The sequence below is a fragment of the Vanellus vanellus genome (genome assembly GCF_965231255.1).
Source record: "Vanellus vanellus genome assembly, chromosome: 13".
Lineage (NCBI taxonomy): Eukaryota > Metazoa > Chordata > Aves > Charadriiformes > Charadriidae > Vanellus > Vanellus vanellus.
Window position 1 is genome coordinate 5,289,095 of NC_138918.1, and position 25,327 is coordinate 5,314,421.

The 25,327-nt window shown below is 45.6% G+C and overlaps 1 protein-coding gene across 1 annotated transcript in view; it reads right to left on the minus strand.

The window, feature by feature from the left end:
- KLHL3 (kelch like family member 3) overlaps nt 1-7,528 on the minus strand; it is a 39,191-nt gene extending 31,663 nt beyond the window's left edge. The window contains exons 1-2 of the mRNA XM_082490136.1: nt 7,458-7,528; nt 4,353-4,459 (exon numbers count right to left, since the gene is read on the minus strand). Coding sequence (XP_082346262.1) covers nt 4,353-4,459; nt 7,458-7,495 — 145 coding nt within the window. The 5' untranslated portion in view covers nt 7,496-7,528. The remainder of the gene's footprint in view (nt 1-4,352; nt 4,460-7,457) is intronic.
- Between the last annotated feature and the right edge of the window lie 17,799 nt (nt 7,529-25,327).

Consider the following 25,327-nt stretch of genomic DNA (forward strand, 5'->3'; position numbering starts at 1 on the left):
AAACTGTATCCTTTCTCCAAACACATAACTTTAAAAAAATAAAAAAAAAAAAAAAAAAAAAAAAAAACAAACATGCAGAACTAGAGCAATAATTTCCCCTATGGATATAGAAGTAAAACTCATATCTACCTAAGAGCCCATACATGAACCAGTGCTTTATGTGCCCCTTCCCCAGTGCTGTTGTGGCCAACGCTGTGCAGGCACCATACGCACACACCCCCAGTGCAAGAGGAGCACATCACAGGAACAAAAGCATGCCGTGGGGAGGAGGAAAAAGGACTCCCCAGGGCCCTTCCTGTGTCCACACGCATGGTGACCTCACCTAGGTTTTAACCACCAAGATCTTGAGGAATCACAGAAAAGAAAGAACAAACTCCCAAGCAGAAAGAAAACAATAAGTGAAAAAACAAAGCTAAACAAAGGAGAGCGTGAAGAAATGTCAATTCTTAAACCTGGGCATGAATAATCACTACTCTAAGAAATCTGGTGAGTCAGTACTGCTGTGGGATTAAGAGGAAAAATAGTTCCTGCAGCCTATGGGAGAAGTAATTACAGCCTACGTCTCTGTACAGCCTGCGACAAGACGTGGCCGGGCACATTAAGTGCACAGCACAGAGTCAGATGCTAAAGGGGGTCCGCGCTTGAGCAAAATCTGGATCCTGGAAACTGAACTTTGGGGACTTCACTTATGCCAATAAGGAGGTAAACAACAGGAGTGGGGTCAGACCATAAGTATTAGAAGAGCCAACAACATCCCAGAAATAATATTTGCCCCAAATTCAATTTTTAAAATTAAATAATAAAATGTTAGTCAGAGAAGCCCATGAATACGAATGTAAAAGTACAAAGGGATAAATGACCTACATTTGGGAGGCCTTCAAAGCCAGTAGGACTCTTTAATTGACAAAATAAACGCTGTCATCTTCACACAATTCCTCCCCCCCACCCCCCAAGAAAAAGAAAACAAAACAAAACATCTCTAGAGATAAGAGGGGGCTTCTGAGAACTGGCCAGTCCCCATCAGCCTCCATGGAGCTGGAGGTGCCTGTGAGGAGCACCCAACCAAACCCCACGGGCACGGCAAGGGGCACGCGGAGCAGCCGGAGCCCTGCCACGCTCACCGGGACCCGTGGGGCAGTGAGGAGGCTCAGCGGCACACACCCGGAGATCGATGCAGAAATAGCTAGGAGGGACCGATGCGATAGCATCATCTGTCTTTGTGGCGTTCATGTGATACAGGCAACAAAAATAAAGGCTGTGTGGGCTTCCACACCCACCAGCAAGCTGCCAGCTCTGCATACTAATGGCCTCCGGTGGCTCCGCTCTGCTAACAGCCCCGCGCAGGATGGGAGAGCGGAGTCTCCCACGCCGCGGATCCAACCCCTCCAACCACACTGGTGTGATGGAGTGCCTGCCACTTGCCAGAGGGTGCTGCTCCGGGCATGTCTCTAATGCTGCAGAGTGAGGAAGAACCTGAAGACAGCGCAAGCGAAGCAAGACAGGGGTTGGAGCGGAGCAGAGCAGGACACGAGACGCCCCCGCCAGGAGGGAGCAAAGGCAGGTGAAACAGGCAGAGGGGCTCCAAGCAAACCCTCTTTAGGGGACAGACTTTGCAGACAGCAGCCCCTCGTGAAGGCAAGCCCTTCACGCATCACGCAGTGCTTTCTCCATCCCCCTCTGCTCCTGCTCTGCCAAAGATGAACTGCAGGCAAAACTGCAGCAGCTCGCGGTGCCTCATTTACCCGGCACCGCTGCTTGCCCTGCCTCCTACGTACTGCGCTCCAGAGAGGCTTCCCAGTGCACAGCTACAGCTTTTGTTCTTTCCGAAGTCAGAGATGTGCTGCAGGAGAATACAAGTGCGTTGGATAACAAAACCACAGCTGCCGGCCACGGGGCAAGCGCTGCCAAGTGGCAGGCGAGACCTGCGCGGGAGGTTTCTGCATTGCCGTTTACTCCTTCAGCACTTCTGAAGTTCCCCCAGGTATCACACGGGAGCAGTCCTAACAGCACCACTGAAGTACCTGTTATCCTTTCTGAAATGATTGTGTTTTCTTCTAAATGGATAGAAATTACTGTCCCAAATCATTCCCACAGAATGGTGCCAACAAGGACCACTCACCATCCAAACTGCTCTAGAAAGCCAGTATGGGAAGGGACACTCGGGATGTTCTGGGTGCCATCACTCTTTCAGCAGTAGAAGATACAAATGGAAGATGTGCCTGCTTATTTGGGACTTCCCAAGGCTATTTCAAAGAGGAATGCCTAACCAGGGGACACTAGATGGTTTAGGAAAGACCCCAAGGTCATTCACAAGTCCAAAGTCAGGCCCAACCTACGAGGACGGGGCCTGCAGAGCATCAGGAGAAGGCGGATGAGCTGTGGGTCTCAGCTTGGTTCCCATCGGTCACTACCACACAACTGCCCACACTGCCGGGGGGGCCCTCCAGCTCTCTGTGCCCCCAGAAAGCGGCTCCTCCAGAGGGGACTCACCATCCACGAGCAGCTCCTGCCCAGTTCTGCAAACACCCAGGCCGTGCGGCTGACCCCCAGCCATCGGGCTGCATTGCTGACGCGCAACGCACGAAAACACCCAAACCACAACCACCAGCCGATGGTCAAGCTGTGATTTTAACACCTGCCCCTCCGGAGAGCGAACCACCACACAGCTGGAAAGAGATCACGCGCTCCGTCTTTGCAAAAGGGAGATCCAGACCTTAGAAATTTGGGACTAGCTGGACAGAAAGCCAAGGGAGAACTGGTCTTTGCCTGACCCACTGCCCCCGGGGACATGTCAGGGGGAGGGGACCAGCGGCCGCCGAGGCTGTCACCCGGCCCAGGGGAGCCGCCAAGCCGGCCACATGACGGCGGTTAGCTGATTACTGTTTAACCGGCAGCGTGAGGGATTACACAGCCCGGAGAATTCCTGCATGGAAACATGAGCAGCCCCGCACCGCCTCGGGTGACCTCTAAGGATCAGAGGGTTTTTTCCAATAATTTTTCTTTTTTAAACTTCTCGTCAAGAATGAGCATCACGAGTACCCTCAAATCCTCCCCGAGGTGCAAGCGGTTGCCTCTGAGCAGGGTTTGCTCCTCTGTCTCGCCACCACGGCCAATACCCACTCCACCGTGCAGTGCCAGGGCCCAGGGAAACATAAACGCTCTCCACCTTATTTCACCACACCGATAAAGCCACCACGGTGAACCTCGCATCTCGTCTCGCATTCAGACGTCTGTTTCACACGGGAGGTTTTTTCCCCCCCCTCCATTACAGAAGGGAAAAAAGCTTTACAAATAACAAGCTTTTTCCTGAGAAATGCTGTGTTCTGCTTCCAGTAAAGCAAATAAAACAAGGCCTAATCTCAAGACTTTCAAAAGGAAGAAGCAACCCCTACACCACAGGCAAAGGAACACGAAACAGGTAAAACCCCCAAACCTCACGTATGCCGAAGCTGAGGGATGGCAACAACCATTCACTGGAGCGTAAAATCATTTTCTTTGTATTTGGTTGAGTCGGTTCCTCTCCCGGAAAGGAGGGCAAGGAAAAGGAAGGAAGCTAAGTTGCTCCTGACCAGACTAATTTTACTAGAATGACATAAATATGCTGGTCGCTCCCCTGCCTTGTGATTGGAACGGCTTTTTTTGCTGCCCCACCTGGGCACAGCCTCCAAAGGGCCCATGCTGCCGGGACCAGATCATCAGGGCAAGAATTACTTTTGTCCTCTTCTTCCCTTCACACTGAGGCTGCATCTGCCATTACCAAAACATACCGGACTGCAGCAACACATCCTGCAAAAAGGCAGAGCTGCTAAAACACACTGGGATCGAGAGAACAACGGTGTTATTTCAGGCAGCAGCAAAAAGTGCCACGGGAGATTAAACATCCGTGACCGCAAATCAGCATCGGCAGGGCTGAGCCTTGAAACTACAACTTCTGTGCCAGCAACTTCTTTGATGTGCGCCACGAACATTTAGGGCACTGCACACGTGCTTGATGTTAACGATGTGTTTGCATGACCCAAGGTCTTGTTAAGGGCGGGGGGGAACCCAACCCAAAAAGCAGTAAACCAAACCTCATAGTAACATTCTCCTATGACTCATAGGCTACCCACTCCCCCCAGACCCACATAACCACCCCATTACCCATACGCTGTGCCTCAAGGAATTAGCCAAGGATGACCATCAAGCGTAGCAAACCACAGACCTAATCGTACTTCTTCTCTCAAGCAAACCCCTTCCCCGCAGGCCATGCCTGCTGCCCGGGTTGCCGCTCCTGCCGGAGGCACAGCCAGAAGCCCCCGGGTTTGCAATGGCCCGGTCAATGCGAGCACAGTGTCTGCTGTCAAGAAGAGTACCTGTAAACATCGCGCAAAAATAAGGGCTGCAGGCGGCAAGGACCACGCGGTGGGCTTCCATCTCCACAGTTTCAGCCACAATCACCACATCACAGAGGAGCCGCTTGCTGGAAAAACACCAGAAAAGACAAAGATCATTTCAGAACTCCTGGTCAGGCAAAAAGCTATGTTGGTATAGCCTGAAAAAGTCAGCAGAAGACCCACCACTACAGACAAGGCACCTGAGCTTCTGCCAAATCCCCATGGAAGGTCCTCTAATCCAGCTCCTATCAGTGTTCACCTACAAAGCAAAGCCTGAGTCCTCCCGATGCTGCAGCCCTGCCTGCGGTTCTGCTTTTCCCAGAAAAAAAAAAAACATCTGGAAGCCAAACTATGCATACATGCTGCCTGAAGAACAGATGGGTACTGGGCTCCTTCCACCTCTCAAACAAGTAGGGCTTCGAGAAGGCACAGAAGAGCTTCAGGGTTTGGGCACTACCTGGAGCCAAGCTCTAGTAGATCTGTAAGACAAGAAATAGCCGTGGCAAGGGAACACCAGCAGTGCTTTCGCCTTTCCACAGGGGAAAAGTAGAGTGGAAAAGTGAAGTTATTTCTGTACTTCCTTCTCTGTTTGGCCCTACAGAATGTGACCACCAAAACATCTCCCGGCACTGACCGGCGCAGAGGCTGCCCTCACCATCTCCCAGTCAATGGGAGAGATGTCAATCACTGGAGTTTATCAATGGGCCTGAGGACTTTGTTTACCACGTGAATTAGTTTGGGATAAAGAGTCACTGGGATAAAGCATGGGGTTCCAAACAGAAACCAAAAAAATTCTGAGCTCCCCCACAGACTCATTGTACAGCTTTGGCAAAGTCACTTCATTAACTAGTGACCTTTTCTACCAGCCCCACGTATGTCCTTTGAGGATTCATTAGTTAATGTTTGCACAGAGCTTCGCAGATGCAGACAGCTAGGAGTGCTCAGCCTCCCAATAAGTTGGTTTAAGATGTTTGAGCATACAAATGCAAAATAAGGGCGTTCTTTTCAAATGTCAAGCCTGAAAAAGGATCAGCGTCTGTAAATCTAGATGTCGCCTTCTCTTCAGAAATGCTTATCACCACGCTGCATTTAGTCTTTAGGAAACTGCATATCAAATAAACACACACAGAGCTTCTAATGGACTAGGTATGTCTCCTCTTCTCCATATATTGGAATACATGAACAAAACATCTGTGAAATGGCAGGTTATAGCTGGAAAACAGGAAGAAAGTAGGAACTGGTGGTCTGTGCTCTACATTCACCCCAGTTTGGAAGGGGTGATGGCAATGAGGGGAGCTCTTTAACAGCCTCTTAATGGAGGCTTCCTCATTTCCTTCAGCTTATGTAAAAGGTGCTCTGTTCAATTCCTCTTTGGACTATAGTTATCTAAAGCACCACTCATGAAATTAATTTCATCTACCTTCAAAAGTAAAAATTTCAGGTGAGCAATATATAGCAAATAGGTTAACGGCTTAGCAAGATTTTTCTAGACTCTCTGTATGAGATTTCTGGACGCATTTGAATGGAGGCGCTATTATTCAAGGTAGCTATTAACACCGATTGTTGACAGCTTAACGGATTGCAAGCTCAATGCACATACAATAGACATGAAAACTGCATATTCCAGAACAGCAGCAGGAGCTGACAAAAAGAAGTGCCCAGAAGATGAAAACATCAAACAGGTGCTTAAGGGCAGCTTTCAGTCTTCTATGTTTTATCACTTCAGTATTGTACAAGATCTAACTAACTACAGGCAATAAGAAACATTGTCAGTCTCCAGCTATTCCCGCTATGCTTCAATTAACAAAGGAATAATAGCAACACAATAGATTTCTGAATATAGCTGCACAAACCTCTATTTTCAGATCCTTTCCTTGCAGCACAAAGAAAGGACTAGAGGGATGCCAATAAAAAAATAATAATAATAAAAAAAAAAAAAAAAACCAACAAAACCCACATACTCGGCTTCATGCAATTGTTACAAGGGAAGTATATTTTCCATTTCTAGTGGACTTTTCCATTTTCTGTTCCTATGCAACTGAGAATCACGGTCAGACATCTGTGGAAGGAGACATTTCTAATCCTTCTCCACACTGGAGAACGTGTATATTGGGAAACTACTTAATCCACAGAGAGGGGGCTATTGCAGCATCTTTTGAGGACTTTGAGTGTGCAGGAAGAGTAAAGGGTATTATCTTTCATCATACCATCTGGATAATGGGGCAGCACATACGTTCACGTGTAAGACACATGTACGGAGACTCCATAGGAATTATTTTAAAAATTGGGCTTCTAAGTCTCTATTTGAATGGTAAAAGACTCAAATTAACTTGCTAGAGAACTGCTCGCTGAATGATCTGGTTCGTGGGATAACAACAACCAGGAAACAACTCAGGTTTAACCACTGCCACCACATTGCTGATGGGATGACAGCGATTCTTGAAGACTGTGTGCGCTTTTTTTCAGCCTCCACTTTCCCTGTACCCATGCAGTTGTGTAGAGACCAAGGTGTTCTCTTTTAACTAATATTGGGATTTTTAAATTTGCAAGTAGAGAGCTGACATTCTTCTTGAGTTGTTGCATGTTTTTCACCCTCTACTTTGGAGTGCTAAGCCCAGACTGAGTGACGCTGCTAGTTAAAGAGAATAAGAACAGTACATTAATAATCTTTGGTCTGTAATTATGCGTAGGTGTCTTAATGTCTGTAATGTTCTATTATTGGTTTTCAGACCATTAGCTCAGTTAAGAACATAGTTTACAGCTGAATTTGCTGTAAGTAATGGAAAAGACTAAATGAATTATCATCTGTAAAGGAAGGCTATCGCTCAGATAGTGTTTTTGAGCCATAGCTGGCTTCCTTCTGCCAGGAAGACAGCGAGGTCTGAGATTGGGAAGAGTAACCCACCACGAAAGGGCTATATTTCATCTGTCCCTTCCTACTTGTTTATTAATACCCTTCATGCAACCATTAGCTGTGACAAAAATGGCACTTTCTTTTTTTTCTAAGCCTCCTAGAAGATTTTCTGTTCCAATCAGCACATTTCTGTTAAACCAGAGAGGGTGCCCATGAAGTCAAAAGTGTACCTCCGTAACTCATTCATGACCTTGAATGCCTTTCTCATGTGAGAGGGGTTGACTGTCACTGTGCGCTGGTCCTTTTCATCTTCAGCTGCCTCAGAGGATCGGGAGCTCTGCTTAATGCTAAAAACAGGGACAAAAAAAAAGGAACAGAAAGTTTGATTCCATGACATTATAAAAAAAAGTATCATAAAACTGCAGCACAGGTCATTGCGGATGGAGTCACTCACATGTTTGTTAGTCGGGTCAGGTTCACCATATGAAGAGTATCACAAAATGCAGCTACTTCTGCATGGATGTTGGAAGCCAACCCAGCCCACATTTCAGTCAGCGGGGAAGAAAAGGAAAAAGTGCCAAACACTTGAGGACAAAGCCCAGCCTCACAGGCTTCAGGCCAGGAAAGCTGTATAAGTTGAAATTCAAGCCAGGACATAATTGCCTCACTGAATAGAAATAGACTTCAGCACTGGGAACTTCAAGAGTACCATGGATACTTTAACATCCATACAGAGAAAGAGTTTAGTTTTCAATGTCCCATCTGAAAAATGCAAGCATACAATACATGACTTGTATCTTCTTCTACAGAGCAAGTAGAAAAGGACTATTAAAACTCCCTGCACAGCTTCCAAAGCATTAGCTTGGCAGAGGCCACTTCCCGCTTAGAAACAGGTCTATTTAGTGCCACTGAAATGTATAGAAACAAGTATTAAACCAGACTTTCCCACCAGAACCACCAGCTATATAGGTAACGTCAAACCAGATGCGCCCTGTTACGTGCTGAGTCTAACCAGGCCAACAGGTGCCTAAGGCACATATGCGCCCTCATTACTTCGTTTGGAGCATTGGCTCTTTATACAGAATTGACATCAGGTCAATATCTCTACCTCCCTGATCTGAAAGTGTGGGAAATCACTGGGAGCTAAAGGTTTTCACCCAGGAAAAAAGCAGCACTCAGAGCCAGGTCCCCGTTCTGCTCACCCCTCAAACCCACCAGCAGGCAAAGGCAAACGAGACAAGTCAGGCAAGGTTGTCCGTGCCGAAAGCCAACCCCAAGCAAACGGCAGACCTCAGGAGGTAACCCTATCACCACCGTGCATCAGATCCAAGACCTACTCAGAGTTTTCCTTCCACAGGACAGTCTCCCTCAGCTTCACGATTGTCCATCCCTCCCTGCCACCCTTCTTAGTTGGGCTTGTACTGCAGAAAGAAGACTACCTCTTGTTAAATGTTCAGTATTCAAGGGACCGGTACCAGGCAACGCAGAGAAAGACGAACTGTTCTGTCCCCAGAGAAAGACGAACCCACTCTGTGCCGCACATACCACCAGCGGCACTCGTGGGCACAGAGCAGCGGCAGCACTCGGCGCTTCCCCAGGTCTGCATGCCCCAGCGAGGGAACCTCCCTACTCCGGGGACACGGCCAAATTCACTAAGCTTCAGCGTTGTATCTATCAAAAGCACCGGCATCTTAAGCCAAGGGAAGTTTGACCACGGCTTTGAACGCCCCAGCATAAACCCTTTCTCTTCAAACAGCTAAACCTGCCCGTGCGGCACACCGAGCCAAGGAGTAAAAAATAAGGCTCTGGAAGCACAAGTGACTTCACCGAGCTTTCAAGTCTCCAAAGCTGAAACACGTACAGGAAGCAAACAAAACAAACAAAAAAGAAAATGAAAAAAGAAGAAAGTGAAACCGAAAGGCAGCGGCAGGGAGAGCTGTACCCATCGCTCCTGGGGCCGGACAGCTGGACCGCTACCGGACACTGCTTCGCTCATCGTCACGATAGACCTCGTGGGGTCCAAAAATCAAGTGACGCACACAAAAAAATCATGAGCTTTCTTTAATAAGAAAAAGCACACCTCTGAGATGTATTTGTTAGCACTCCAGTGCCAGAGACCACAGTCATTATTTTCAAACTTGTCCGTTGGCAAGAGAGACAGTTCAAAAGACACGGCAAGTTTCATTGAACACCAAAGTAAATGTCAGATCAACATGCCTTCATAAAGCCTCAACTCCACCAACATTTGTCTGTGTATTTTAAAAGCAAAACCCTTGCTTTGGAATTTATGAAAAAAGATCAATCAGTTCTTCCTAAAAAGCATGAAAAGTAACTTTTAAAAAGCATCCTAAAAGGCATCCTCGGTTTTATTAGCAGGGGTGGATTTCACATTTTGCCGAAGGCTCACCATAAGAAAATATTGCAGATTGTCTGGTTAAAAACTTGCTTCAAAAAAATCAAGATATGCTATTTAAAGTTTTTCCAAATGACTCATATAAAAAACACATTTGAAAAATTAATGGCCAAGAGCCTTTAACTCATCTTTGAGACTGACTCAGCTGCCACAGAACTGTGTTCCAGTAATGGACAGAGGATGATTTTATCTGGGAGAAAGATTTCACACCCCCATGCACACGCTCTCAGAGATCACTGACACGTTTCCAATGTAAAAACGCAGGAACCTAAATGCTCCAAGCAAATGCAACCTGCCACAATGCAAAAGCTACCCCTGAGAAGACCAAAACAGTGCTTTGCATAGCCCTTTTCTGATGGTTTTTTCCCCCACAACGCTAAGAATGATTACCCTTATTACATTGTTATTATATTAATGGCGCAAAGCAAAGGAGGAACGGGGTCCTCTGATCAAAGGCACTGGCTGAGACCACCCGGACCTGCTGGAGCCCCTGCACCCCACGGCCACAGAGACTTTCCCCCCAGCACCTTCACGTTTGCCTCGCTGATGTCCTACCACACCAGCGGGACTCGCAAGCAGGCTGCCAGGAGCAATTTGTTCTATTCCTGGGCTATCTGAGGCCATGCACCGAGCGAATGGACAAATGATTTAATTTCCCTGGGCCAGATGAACATCCTTGTTAGGGACACAGCAGGATTCTCCTAAAATAAGCAGAGAAGCTCTTACTTTCAGAGAGAGCCAACCCCACCGCCACCTCCTGCGTGGCCTTTCAGTGCTGTCTCCAAGTAGAACAAATGAACCCCGATTTGAGAGTCCCCAATTAAGCCAGTGAAGCTAATCGCAACCCCGTTTACACCATGTTCCTCCTCTCCAAGACCCACGAGCGGGGCTCGGCTCAAGCCACCCGCGGGCTCGCAGCACAGCTCCTGCCTGAGCGCGGCCGCATACCAACCAACACAAAGGTATTTTAAAAACCCATAACCCGTAGCTCTGTATCAACTATAAAGTTGGGTTGCCTTAGTTACCAGCAGTAATTACAGATGTCTTTGTAGATTACGTGAAAGAATAAAAACCTTCCTTAGAGCTAAACTGTCCCCTGGCAAGATTATTGCCGTGCAGAGAGCTGGTAAACGCCAGGAACAAAAATCTCAGCTCTGCCAAAACCAATTCTACCACTGGCTTTACTGGAGCCAGGAGTTCACCCTAAAGGAGGGGCAGATCTCAAATGCACTCTCCTTCAGAGCAGAGAAGGATGAGCTTCTGCTCATGTTTCTGGGAGAACAGCCGCCGGGCTCCTAGCCCACATGTGGACGCCACGAAGGTCCATCTCCACCAGGCTCTCATATTGGAGAGATGATGGGACTCCAGACACGTCCAGTCTCCAGCCCGGCCTCATCCCGCTGTGCTGCACTGGGGGATGTCTCTGGGAGCTGCTCTCATCTCCTGTCTGTGAACCCCAGGCTGAGGTCTACTCTCCGAGGTTGTCCCATAACACCACAGAGCTTCGGCCCCCCAAGGTTGGCCAAAGAGTCAACAGGGCTCATCAACCTGTCCTCCCACAGCACGGGCAACCCAACACCTCCACGGGCACTTCATACCTTTATATTAACTTTGAAGTGACATGCTAAATGTAAATTTTCAAAGCCTACGGAGCTTCTTTGTGGGATACATTACAATCACTGCTGTAAAATGTGAACCTTCAGTTTCTGCCAGGTTTGGCATAGCTCTGATCTAAAATTGTGATAGATACCCAATAGCAGCTACTAATCTTCAAAACTTAAATGCCTCTACTAAGATAAATGGAGATCAAAATAATAATTCAGTCTTAGCAAAATGACAAATTGTTCCACCTTAACTGGAGTAATTTTCTGTTTAGAATCAATGGCAAAATCATGGAGCAAATATGTTATGTCCAATAGTTTTATTTCTTGAGTCAGACAGACTCAGTAAGAAAAAGATATTAGTATAAATGGCATATTTATAAAAATCTCAATTTCTGAATTTTTCTTTAGGTATATACAAAGATAGTAGAAGAATGTGACTGAAGAAATCCAAAGACTTAGATGGATTTTCAGAGGATTTCAGAGAAATATACTATAATTAAAACATATGGGAAGTAGCATAATGGAAAGGAATCTCTCTTTTTATAGCAATGTTATTTTCCTATTTTCTTGAATTTTTTCAGTGCCTACATCAACATGGAGAAAAACACAGCTTAGAAAAACACACAATTGGTATACAACAGATCCCCAAAAGGATATTCATATCAAAGGAGACCTCAGGGGAAAAGCAGACTTCAGGAACTACGGAGAAGAAAAGTCTTTGCTGACAGTAATGGAAACACAAAATAACTCAAATATGACAATACCATTTGCTTTCAAGGGCAAATATTGTATTTCTCAAACAAATACTATGAAGAGACTACCCCCACATAAAGACAAAGTTAAAATGCAGGCATTTTAATTCTTTAACCAAGAAAATTAACATTCCAGGGTTTTTTTTCCTATTCAAACTCAAACACATCTTGCAAATTCAGAACCAGAGTACCATTCCCGATCATACAGCCTCATGTAATTTTTCCATAAAATGAAAGTCCCTATCACCATAGCAAAAGAAAATCAGGATTCTGAAATAATCTATTGACAAACGTGAATGTTTCAGGTTAAATCTCCCTTGCCTCTGGCTGCTTCTGCCCACATGCAATGACATGGGCACATGATACCACTGAACAACTCGGATGTGCAAGTTATCAGGATATTTGAGTCCAGGCAGGCTTGGGACCAGAGTCAGAGGTGATGCAAGCACCAACAACGTGTTCCTCACCGACTACAAAAATGGAAAAAGCAATAACATCAAAAACCAGAGGGAATTCTGCTGTTGTGAAAGTCACTGAGTGTAAAATTTGAGGCCTAATCTGCATGACACAGATCTGAGTTAAAATGCGGGGCAAAACTACAAAAATGGGAACAGAACCAGCCCACAGTGTTCGCCCACCAAGGTCATTTGTCAACACCTCTTTCCCAGGACTTGCTCAGAGCAGGTAAAGCAGCCGCGGCGCAGTGCCACACGATGTGCCCTTTCGAACCAGAGAGCAGGCAGCTTTCCTTGCCAAGAGTCAAATCCCACATCGTTACTGCCCACAACCAGTTCAGGATCACCCTCCTCTTCCCAAAAAACTAGAAATACAAGCAGCAATTTGGGTAATCATTCCTCACCTCCAGAGGCAGAAAACATGCCGATGGGGATAGTCCTTAATGCCCTAAAAACAGATGGTCTGGGAAAAAAAATGGATAAGGCAAAACAGTCCAAGTGTTTTTTCCAGTCTTTTTGATCGGTGCACCCCCAGCAAAAGGTCTCCAGTCAAAACGAGACCATTGCTGGTAACCGTTAAAAAAGGTAATACGTAATAGTGCCAAGGATGATCCCAGCCTGGGGTATCAAAATAGCTCTGCTCCGTTTCCTCAAACACTAGACTCATTCTTTTATATATATATATATAAAAACAAAAAAAGAACATGGACTAGCATCTAGCATAACAAGCTAAGATTTCAGGGCACTTGGAATTAATTAATATCTGGATTAATATCCAGAGGTGGCCATTCACACCCTTACAGGAAGCAGAAGCACTACATTGTAATTTAAAGAGAGATGTGGCAGGCTGAAAGTTTTGGTTTGCACATTAAATACACAAACAGTTGCAACCCTTGAGTCACAGAAGGGTAGAAATCTGCCCTTTGGAGCTTGGAAAGCAACTCCAACAGCAGGCTGCTGCCGGTGTTTTCTCTCAACAGAGGGAAAAAATCCAGAATTCTGAGATTGATCCCAGCTTAATTTTCCAATGTATCACATGTAAATAAAACTTCTGTCAAGCCCTGACAATTAGTACTAGCAGCAGGTCAAGCCCCCTCTCTGTTCCCCCACCCCCTGCAAGGTCACCAGCACAAAAGGAAGCACTCAGCATATCCTGTTTTTTAAAAAAATAACCCCCCCCCAAAAAAAAAAAAAAAAAAAAAAAAAACAGCTTAGTGTTTAGCTTGAAGCAGTAACAAGTGAGCTTCTGGTGTGCAGAAGGCAGCCCAACAGCAGAGTGGAAGAACGAAGGCAGAGCCAAAACACTGAACATCTCTCCGGCATCTACAAAGTCCCCCGCGCAGCAATAACCTCTTTCAAGCGTTCAGTGGACATTCAGTGGGCTCCGCGAGCACTTCTGCACACAGGTTTTGGAGCAAAATAGCTGCCTTGCAGGAAATAAAGTCTACATGGCCCAGCTACCATGCAAGAGACACGGGATCCCCTTCCACCCGCCGTAACACCCGCGCGGTGCACAACTTCCACGTACACAGGCAGGTAAATCTATCCCTGAAGGCTTCAGAGACCTTAGAGATTTTCATTCATCACTCAAAAAAAAAAAAAGCAGCAAACATCAGTGGGTGTGCTGCTGGAGGCTCAAGACACAAGCAAGGCAGACACAAACCCAGCGTTCGGGGAGGCACGTCTCATTGATGGAGCGACCCTGCATCCCGCCAGCCCACCTTTGCCACCCCACACCTCCCCGCTCCACCAGCCGCGTCAGAAAAAAACCTGCTGGACCTGTCTCCCTTACCTCGGCTTTTCATATCTAAACCACAGCCCACTGAAAAACCGCCCTCTTCCTTCGGGTGTGGGTACCCGGGGGCCAAGCAGCCCATCACCATGACATTGCAACATCTTACCGACCACGGCAGGCGCTCATCGCTGGGGGTATTTCTGCAGGAGGGCAACAATGGGGGGGGGGCATCCCCGCAAACGGCGTCCCGCATGCCTGCGCGCAGTCCCGGCCACCTCCGCGGGGAACGGCATCCCCATCCCGGGCGGGGAACGGCATGCCCATCCCCGCCGCGCAGCATCGCCATCCCCGCGGGGAACGGCATCCCCATCCCGCATCCCTCCGGGCAAATCCCCCCCCGCCCGCGACGGTGCGGGCCGGACACAAAGGCTCGGTGGCGGTCCCTACCTCTCCTCCTCCATGGTTCGGCGCGGCGGGGGCCGCCGGGGCGGGCAGGCTCAGCGCCCCGGGCCCGGCATGGCTGCGAGCGGCCGCCCCCGCCCCGGGCCGCTTCCTGCGGGAGCGGAGCGCTGCGTCCCCGCCGCGCCCCGCCGCAGCGACTGCCGCCGCCGCAGCCCGCACCGCCTCCTCCTCCTCCTCCTCCTCGCAGCCTCCTCCCCCGGCGAGTTTGCGATCGTCTCTGGGCAACGGCAGCTGTGGAGGGCGGCCCCCGCCGTACCGCCCGGCCCCCGCCGAGAGCGCCCTCCCGGCTCCGGTTAGCGCCGCTGGCACAACCCCCGATTACGGCAGCAAGGAACGAAATAGGTCAATGGACCGCCCCGAGCCGTCCTAACGGTGGCGGGAGGGGGGAGCGATGGTGGAGAGCGGGAACGCACCGGGCAGCGGGACGGGGAGGGGGGAGCAGCTCTCATCTCCCCGACATCCGTCCTTCCATCCACCGGCTGTTGGTCTTGGTCCTTAGGTCAGTGCCCGTGCCTCCACAGCGCGAGAGGTGGCCTCTGCGGAGGCCGGTGGATGAGCCGAGTGGCCCCTAACTACTTTAATCCTTGCAATCTATAGACCAAAGAAAAGTTTTAGCGGGCTGAAAACCCCCGGTACCGACCACGAGGTCAAACCCACGGACAGGGCAGCGGCAGGAGAGGACTGATGATGCTCAGACCCGCTGACAGGGGAGAGGGTCTCAGCCCCCCCCTCCACACTCTCTGCAGAAAGCAGGCTCTAGCCCCATTTTCTAAGTTTCCCCAATTTATAAAAATCGTGCTGTCCTTCTATGCAATCTACCAAGCCAAATACATGCTGCATAGGCAATATGGGTCCTTCTATTTTGCCTGAAGCACTGGACTAAATCACATTTACCAGTTTTATTCCAAGTGATACAAATGCAGAAACTTTTACTTAAAGCTGTGTTTTTTCCTCATTTTATTAAAAGCCTTTCTCAATCTTACTGTGCAACAATGAGGCCCTACAGGTTAATTATAATAAAGACAAGAAACATTTGCTTTCTTCATTACTTTTCCATTCACAAGACGTTCTTGTGCAAAGGAAAGAGATAAGTAGAAGCATCGAGAGGTTTCTCCTGCTAGATACCATTCTGCCACTTTTGTAAATAAAATTACCCCACTCTTCTACATTTCTCCTCAAAACACGTCCTCCTCCTTACCAAACTGTTTCATACATCTTTTAAAATATATCAGAAATGATGATTGAACTGATGCTATCACGTTTTCCACATGAGGGTTTCAAAAACTTGTTGAGAATCTTAACTAGTCATCACCCCCACTCTTCAGATAAGAAAACTTAACACACCTGGAAATTAAAGGACTTTATCAAAGTCAACAGGGATGGAGAGTCAAGAGTTTAAACACCATTTGGCAGTCTCCCCATAAACAGAAGAAATAGAAATAAAACCATGAAGGCAACCACACCAGATTCAGGCAAAATTCCTGCATTTTGTCTTCGAGAATCCTGTTAAACTATTGGTTTAACACATCCAGATCCTCAAGTACTTCCCGAGTGTCCATTCAGTCTTATGCTTTTGATGCACACCACACAAAACCACAAGTTCAAACCATAAAAAGAGTAACTATACTAAAAATAGTAGCATTTACCTAGAAAACAAGTGCTGGCGCTTGTTTCCATTGAGTAAGTCCCTCAGTAATCATAAAAAGTCTAGGTACAAGAACAGGTCCACAAATTGCTGTGAAGTACTCATGTATTTTTATTAACACATTGTTTTAAAATAATAAAATACTAAGCTTTCACTGTAAAAAAAATCTACATCTCACTTCAGTGCATGCAGGAACCAGGCACCCAGGTTGAACCAAACCAGCAATACCTTCTTACGCACTTTGCCCCACCAGCATGTGTACTGCTGGACTCTACAAATTCCAATAGCAGCCACAGAAAGGTAAATCCCAGTGACAGACAAGAGCAAACCAGTGAATAGTCCTCGTCAGAATGGGCCAAAGGCATGTTCTGGTAATCAGAGATTATCTTTATGGCAGCCTTGCAAAATAATCGTGACTGGGTAACAACCCCAAGATGAAAATTTCTTGCATGTTTTTAAGTGCAAAGACTGGTATCTTGAAAGAGCAGGCAGTTAAAAGGAATTAGTAATACCTGATGGGTGGAATTTTTCCAGCCTCTTTCAAAAACTCCTAGTGCCAAGTGGTCCTAAATTCCTCCTACATCTAATCTACCTTCAATCCTACAACCGATGCTCAGAGTAGAAGGTCCACAGAATGCCCATTCCTACCAGTACCGCCACTCCCTGGCCCACCAAAACCTTCCCAGATTCCTATGACAATGTTCAGATCTACAGTGAAAGACCAAACCCCCCCAACTCTAACGAGCTGCAGGGAGAGAAGAGATCAAAGCATTGCCAGTGCCCCTACGACAGCAAGGAATTTCTTCAGTAAAAATGCCAGGAAGGGAGGGAATAAAAACAGCCCCGCCAATCTGATCCCAAACTCTCTGCCGGCCCAAAGTCTGGCAGCTGGTTTAACCCTGAGGTTGTAAGTAAAGCACAGTGAGTGCTTCCGAGAATTTAATTCTGTGAAGAGCACCGATATGCCCAGACAACAACTCCACAGCTTCAGCAAAAGCCAGAGAGGGTCTCCCCAAAACCTACCACTGGATCGTACAGTGCCAGCAGCAAGCCAGGGACCCCTCACTCCTCTGTTTCCAGGTATATGCCAATATACAGGTTCCAGAGACCCATATCATAAACAATTTGCTATCTTTAGCAGCTCTCCTTTTCACCACCAAATTATTAATCATCTTTCTCAAAAAATAACTCAAACAAAATAACAAAAAACCTATGGCTTCTGCACTGAAGAGCTGTGAAAGGTACATATAAAACACTGCATTCATAGAAGCTTCCAAGGCTGCATCTTCTCAGCCTAACTTATTTTTCATTTTGTTTTCAAAAGATATATGTCTCAATCTTACAATCAAACTTTTTTTTTTAAATATATATATACACACACCCCTGAGTGAACAACCTGACCTTACCCTGAAACTGGTCCTGCTTTGAGGGATGTTTGATCCAGATCACCTCCAGAAGTCTCTTCCAATTAAAATTATTCTGTGACTCTAATTAAGTAAATATTATTTTAGATAGATACGTATTTAGACCATACGTTTTCCAGGAAAAGGTCTACTAAGAAAACTAATATGAGATAAACAGTGAAAGATATCTGCTGAAATAGATGCCTCAGTATCTCAGCGGCTAACTGAAGTCGGTTGGAGGTGGTTCTCAGGAACGGCACTGGCTCCCAATGGACCCAGAGGATGAGGAGATTTGGCAGAGAAGTCCTGAAGGTATCTGCTGCCCAACCACTGCTAGAATTTAGAGCATGCCATATTGCTTTCACATAACAAAACCAAAACAGCAGCTACAATGTAGTTACTACAGCAACTCACAGGGATCCAAGGCTCAAGGCTCAAAAGGAAGCTCTAGGAGACCTTCTAGGTAGGGACCTTCCCAGAGCTGGAATCAGTGATGTTTTGGCAGCTGAAGCTGAAGAGACTCCCGCTGAAGCACTGTTTTATGAAGCATGTGATTTGTAGAGGAGAGGGGGCTGGAACATCCACCCCAGCACTCTCCCCCCACCGGGATGCTGCTCCCCAGGCAGAGATGCTGCGGAAGCTGTCAGCATCTCCAGCCTCTGGGACTGTTGCCCTCTGCTGGTGGATGTCCCACTTTCACACTCCTCTCTGCCGCAGGCCAGCAAAACTGGGGTTTATGAAACATGTTTTATTCTTTAACGTAAATCACCTTTCCTATAAAAATGGTGGGTTTACTCCATTAGTTTCAACATAATATTACCACCTTTAGAATAACAACCCCGGCCATCTTCACCCCTAGGCCGTGACTTCTGGGGGCATAAGCCATCTCTATTGCTCACCCTACAGAGCGGTAACAGATCAGCTAAAAATGTTCTTCCTGCTCCTCCTCTTACCCTTTCCTATAGCATAAGCAATTGTTGTCACCCGCAGTCAGCTCTGTCAGAAGCACAGGCTTCCTGCCCCGTAGTCATGTTTCGTATTTATCAGAAACTTGCTGGAAGATTTTCAGATAGATTTTACGGTTTAGAATTGAGAGCTCAAAAGGAAAAATTAACATTCAGGAAGAAAGCTGTAAAAACAACTGTTGTGGGCAGTGGAACAAAGGCAAAGGCCAGTATTCAGGTGCCTAAACACCACCAAGTCCCTCTGCCTCGTGAGTCCTTAGTTTTTACTCCCATTTCTGCACCTACTGAAGCACCCAGTTCTCGCTGCAGGCTGAACACATGGACTTGAGAAAAAGTTTAGGTTATGGTCCAAAACATGGGATTTTTTTTCCCCAAAAATTTTTGCTTAAGCGTTAAGATATCATTTTAATGGGATTCTTTGTCTTTATAATATATCCCTTAACGCTTCCGCTGCTAACTCCTGTAATAAACAGCCCGTATGCTTCATAAAGACGTTGTATGCCTTAATTAATATTTGCTTACTTTGAGAGGCCAGCAAAACCAAACCTATTCTCATTCAGGCTCTCGCCACCCCACCCCAAGTCTCTCTATTATTACTCCTTGTACACTCATTGCCACACTCTCTTCTTGAAATTTTTTAAAATGCTTCATTTTTTGTTCTTTGCAAAAGCCAAGAAATACAGTCCACCACCCTACTATCGTAACACAACATGCTGCAACATTAACACGAATGAATAAATCACACAGCTGCCACACACGAAAATTTAGGCAAGATTGTTTCTGCAGGCACGTTATTTTACCTTGAACAGAAAAAGCTGTCTCATGCAGCATGTCTTCCTCGCAGACAACGGACTGTCCTTCGTTACCCTGCTCGGTATTTTCTGGGCAAACACCTCTTTCTGCTCAATCTCCATAGCATATTCAGAGCGGGAACTCTATGTCAGGGGCTCAGCTCGGGTTTCTGTTCACTTACTGGACTTTTGTGGTGTGCTTTTCAGGGCTCAGCTTTCCCATCCTCTCCCTCCACGCAGAAGCGCACCCTGCGAAGCAGAAAGAAAACACACTTTGAGAAGGCATTAGAGAGCGTGTGGCACCAGCTCGTTGCAACACTTTTGGCCTAGAGCAGCACCAGCAATAAAACAAGCCCAGCTCTTCCTTCCCAATCATCCTTCCAAAGGCGATGTTTCCCAACTCCCTCTCAGCTGACTCCCCAGCACACAGAAAACAAGAGCTCCCCATTGCCACCAGCTACACGCAAACCCAACCTAACATTTCCAAAACGCACGTGGGAGTGATTCATCACCAAGCTCGTGCCTCAAAGAGGCTTTAAAAAGAACATTGATACCACAGAGCAGAAGCCCGGATTCTAGCTGGTGCTGGGTAAGTAAAAGAAAACTCCAGTAGCAACTTCTAAATGATATAATTATGGAAAACAAAAGTAGTTTGCCTACATTTAAAATTGCAGAAAGTAATGGATGGATGGATGGGCCTAAAGGGAAAGGGCATGGGGATTCGCACCAGGTAACTTACTGCAAAGGCTTAAAACCCCTCTCGTGCTCCTGGGGATCTCTTTTTTTCAGGAGGATACATCTCCATGAAAATAACAGTAGAAAGCTCGCATTACTTCTCTTGCAGAATACACTTTGCTAAATATCCCACGCAAGAGGCAGTAGCAGTTACAGCTGCAACTATCCTGCAGTCCCATAGTGATCTCGCGGGCAGAAGTTCCAAACTTCCCATCAGACAGGACTCTAAGGAGCTCTCGCCAGTAAACGGAGCATCATTATTCCAGCAGTGGTGGAGAGAAAACAACTAAACAAGCCCAAATGAAATCACAGTGAAGGACTTTGGCCAGATTTGTTACCCAGTAAACTTAAAAGATTACTGAAACCTGAAGAGGTACTAGATAACCACACAGAGAGAACTGGGAATTCAGCATGAGAAATCTTTCACGACTCTGCAACCCAGCCAGGGAGCAGTCAGTGAGCCCAACAGCAGAGGACATCCCTTTTGAGGAGGGAGGGGACCTGGGGGATGAAATAGGAGTAACTTATTTCAAAACACAGCTGGCAGCGCTGTTATACAATAGCGAGATAAGCACAGGCTCCCCCCAGGGCCATGCCCTGCCCTCCTTGTTGTCATTTGTTCATCGGGGTGTGCGGTTGGGAGAGGGCGGCTTTCCACTGACGCTGTGTTAGCATGCCGTAAAGAGAACAACATTATTGATCCACAGAGAAAAAGGACAAGTAAAAAGAGCGTGAACCTCCCGTCCCAAACACTACTCGTCCACTTTATCCAGCAGTGCTCTAATCCAAGTCTATGCTGGAAACAGGGACTGGATCTTTCTTCTTCCCAACCAGTGCCTGCAGTGACTAGACCCACACTTCCTTCCCTCCACGGCTTTGTGGAAAGCAAGATTTCTTACAAAATAGAAAAAGTCCATTGTAAAACCACAGAAAGCAACAAAAGTAACAGAAAGGACAGAAGAGACTGAGATGATATCCATCTTTTATATTGACTAGATTACAGACTAACTGCATAGTCTCATACACACAGCTTTGCACACCTTTTGATTCAAAACAGTTTTCCCAGTGAGAACAGGGCTTCTGTGAGACAAACTAGCTGGAAATCGCATGGTTTGAAGTAGCATTTGAACAACTGAAGTATTTTCAGATTTGTCAGCTCATTCTGCTTCGAAGGCATTTTTCTGCAATGTTCATCAGTGATTTATACTTTGATGGTAGTGAGCAAATGTGCATCTTGACACATTTCCAGCCAGAAACAAAATCCCTTTCTAAATTGGCATCGATTCCTTACTGCATTACACATGAAAAGAGATATTTATAGTAGTTTAATGAATGTAATATGTACCAGAATTATACAGCTCTACACAGTATAGTTCGATTTTTTTTTTTTTTTTGAGGAAGAGCTGTTCTTTCCAACCCTGTATATTTTCCATTTGTGAAAGCATTCAGGAATGAAACTGTATGCAGCAGGCTAAGAGGGTTAATATCCAGATGCCTCAGACAGATGGCATTATTAGTCTGACTGGGCTTGACATCTAGTTTTCAAAGTTAAGTAGCTTTGGTTACTTGGATGGCTGACAATCTGAGAATAGCCAGTGCTCTAAGCTCGATGCTTTCTGTAACAGCAATAGGCAATACCACAGCTTTGCCCAACAGACTTTTAGGAAAAAAAAAAAAAAAAAACAAAAAAACAAAACACAGTTACACCGAGATCAACTGCACTGAGAAAGTACTTAAGAAAATGCTGTTGCAACTTTCAGTTTAGGACTCCGACTGGCAAAGGCTGAACCAAGGACAGAGAACAGTACTTGAATTTTATTTTTTATGCTAGTTTGGGGTTGGGTTTTTTTGGCTACAGCCTAAACCTGAAGTGTTCCATCTTTTTAACTGTTCTGTCTATTTAGTAGATAGGAGAACGACAGGAAATACAAGAATCTGAAGAATGTTTCTCTTCTGCATGAAACTACAGCTTGACAGCCCTTGCTCTTTCAGTGTTCCCTCTACCCATTTTCTCCACAAGATGCATCAGATGTTTTTAAGGGAAATATAGATACGATTAAAATACTCTTAGAACCATACGAACATGAGGTATCAGTTCAAGTGACTATATACACTTCCTCCCCTTTATATATAACAGAAATCAAGGAGAGTTCTGGGAGCAGAGAAGGCAAAAGGACTAGGATTTGTTAAAGGAACATCAAGGAGGAAAGCACCCAACTCCATCAGCCCCTCTACAAGTCCTAGTACACAGGTAAATGATAAAAAATTCCTAGGTGAAGATATATATAGCAGAAAGACTTCCATCTTCTTGTAAGAAATACACACCTGACGCCCGTCAATAGTAGTACTTACATTACAGTACAAATAAATACTTATTAAAGGTAAGTGGAAGTAGAGGTAACGTGTGCGTGCGCATATACACGCACATACCATAAATAATAGAGTAGTGATACTTCAATAGGAGACCTAAAAGAAGCCCATCAACAACAGCAAATAGTGCTTGTTCAGGCTAGCTCAAAACTCCTTATAGTGTGCTTGCACTGTGAAATACATTTTCAAGTGAAGCAGGGACGTAACTGTTTTATTCATTTAAGAAATACAAAAATAACACAGAGAAAACATGTCTTTAAGGGTTGCACACACCAGATCACAGAATCAGTTATGCAAAACACATTAAACAACCCATTGTTTTGTAAACTACACCTCTGGCTAAGGTGAAAGACTGAAATTTTGGAGCTTACACTTTCAGTCACCTAATATTAATCCAAGGCATTATATACAGACACACAGTTTGGAAAAAAAAAAAAAAAGTATTGGAAACGCCTTCTTCCTGTTAAATAGCTTAGGAAGCAGAGGTCCACAACAACATATACCAGGTAAATGTGGTACAAACTGTTGATTACCTGATAAACACTAATCCATAATAGCTACTATAAGACAAGCAATCCTTTTTAGAAGGCTCGGACAAGCTACCTTCTATTAGAAAACCAATCACCTCACAGACTGTCAGAGCAAAACCCCATTCTCACAAAATACACCATGCTTTTGTTTACTGTGTGCATCTCAGAAGGGTGTCCTCCACCTTTATATTTTTTTTAGAGATTAACAATTTAAACCAAACTTTTGCGCATTTTAGAAAGAACATTCTGAGGTACATAGAAAAAAGAAGCTGCTCTGTTTTCAGACTTGAACAGGAGGTTGGGGTCCTCAGCACCACTCAGGCTCAGACCCTTTCCAGCAGCAATAGCAATGCCATTATATTGCGACAATAGTATCAGCTGACAGGGCAGGATAATAAACCAGTGTTCCGACCTACACTATCCACTTAGGTCTTTCAATGCTAAATGAAAGCAAAATTTGCTTTACAGAAGGGATCTAAGCTGGATCGGGGGGAGAACACCATAAAGCATTTGAGAACTTTAAACTACATTTTTAACCATCTTAAATATTTCAGCGTCGCTGGTTGTGAAGTTATGTATGCACAAAGTACGTGACCGAGTTCAAGCACACCTCCTGCCAGCGTCCCCGCTGTGTGCGCCTCCGGCCCCCCAGCAGATCTGCGCTCCTGGAAGCGGAGCCCAGACTCCGAGAGCTGGGACTGCCGCTGCACCGCCTGCAACTCCTTCGACACACAACACAAACCCGAAAGCTTACTCGGTTCGGGAAGGTAAACATCGTCCACCGGAACATCCTACACAAGCCTGCAGGGCAAGGAGCAGCTTTGATTTTGCAAGTCTGTCACAGCTGTAATAAAGCTGGTGACCCACAGAGGTTTACTGCGATCAAAGCTGTTATTGCTGTTCTAAACTGCCTTTTCATCAGCTAATGTCAAAACAAACAATGAGAGGTACTTCCACTGATCTGTGCGTGTATCAGTTCATTATGTATACAGGTGTTTAGCATGTTTCTTTTTAATGCAGTAGTCATCAGTATTATGAAAGTGTACGTTAAGCTGATTTTATTAGCCAAATAAAATCGACAAGTCACACAAGAAGCAGAATCAAGAACAAATTATACTTTAGAGTTGACATGAATAGCCACTACTATTAAAAAACACACTGAGCTATGCTGTGACACTGTAGTCTCTGAAAAGCTTTGTTTTGGGGAATTTCTTTTTGCTCATGCATATTACAAAAATAAAAAGAACATCTGTGTTTTATTAAAACTATTGCACTTTTACTTTCATTATTAAATGCTGAAAGTAAACTAATTGCTCTCACTTCCTATTTCCCAGGTGAAACCAACACAATCCAACATCCATTCCTGAACAGAAGGCCATTAAATTGAGGTAATTTCAGACCCTTATACTTCAGAACAAAACTACAAACTAAGGAACGGCAAACTAAAGTTACTTTATTTCTATCTCCGTGACCATCCTAGAGCAACTGTGCAGTCACGAACTTCTTTATTTCCATGCCAGCTGTATACTTCATTTCATCTTAGTTCTTCCTACACACCTCTATACAGACAAATCCACCCAGGGGTCAGAAAATTACCAAATACCATTACATACATAAGCAAAGCTTCAGCAACAAATCTCTTCTGCTTACTAGGAACTGTACTAGAAACAGGTTTATATTTAAAGAGTCTTTAAGTCACTGTGTCTTTAATGCAATCCAATACAGTTCAGCATCTCTTTCTATATTCCATGGTACGTCCTACCATTACTATCCCTTACTAAACAAGCGCTTACATGAGCCTCTCAAACGTCACCTGCACAGTCACTACAAAGTTCTCGCTCCCAAGAGACTAGAGGTCAGAGCAGAGCAAGTCACTCCTGCTCAAGACACTCATTGCAGAACACTGTTAAACAGATTACAATCTTTTCAGAGATTAGTTAGCATACTCCCTAATATAGGTGCAACTCCTGGGATCTACTTTTTATTCCCGAAAACATTAGTCCTACAAGAGGACTATTACGTACAGATAATCAAACAGCATGTTTCAGTACAATTCTCAAAATCAAGCTACAGCTTGGCAAAACTGTCAGATTTCACGCATGAAGTCACTTTTTTAAAAACCTACTTGTTTCTAGCCTCAACATATTCTTTCACAGCATGACATGAAAATACCACAAAGCTACAGTTGGTCCACAAATCTTTACCTTCCCAAGTCAAACGACATGCCACATCACAGAAGT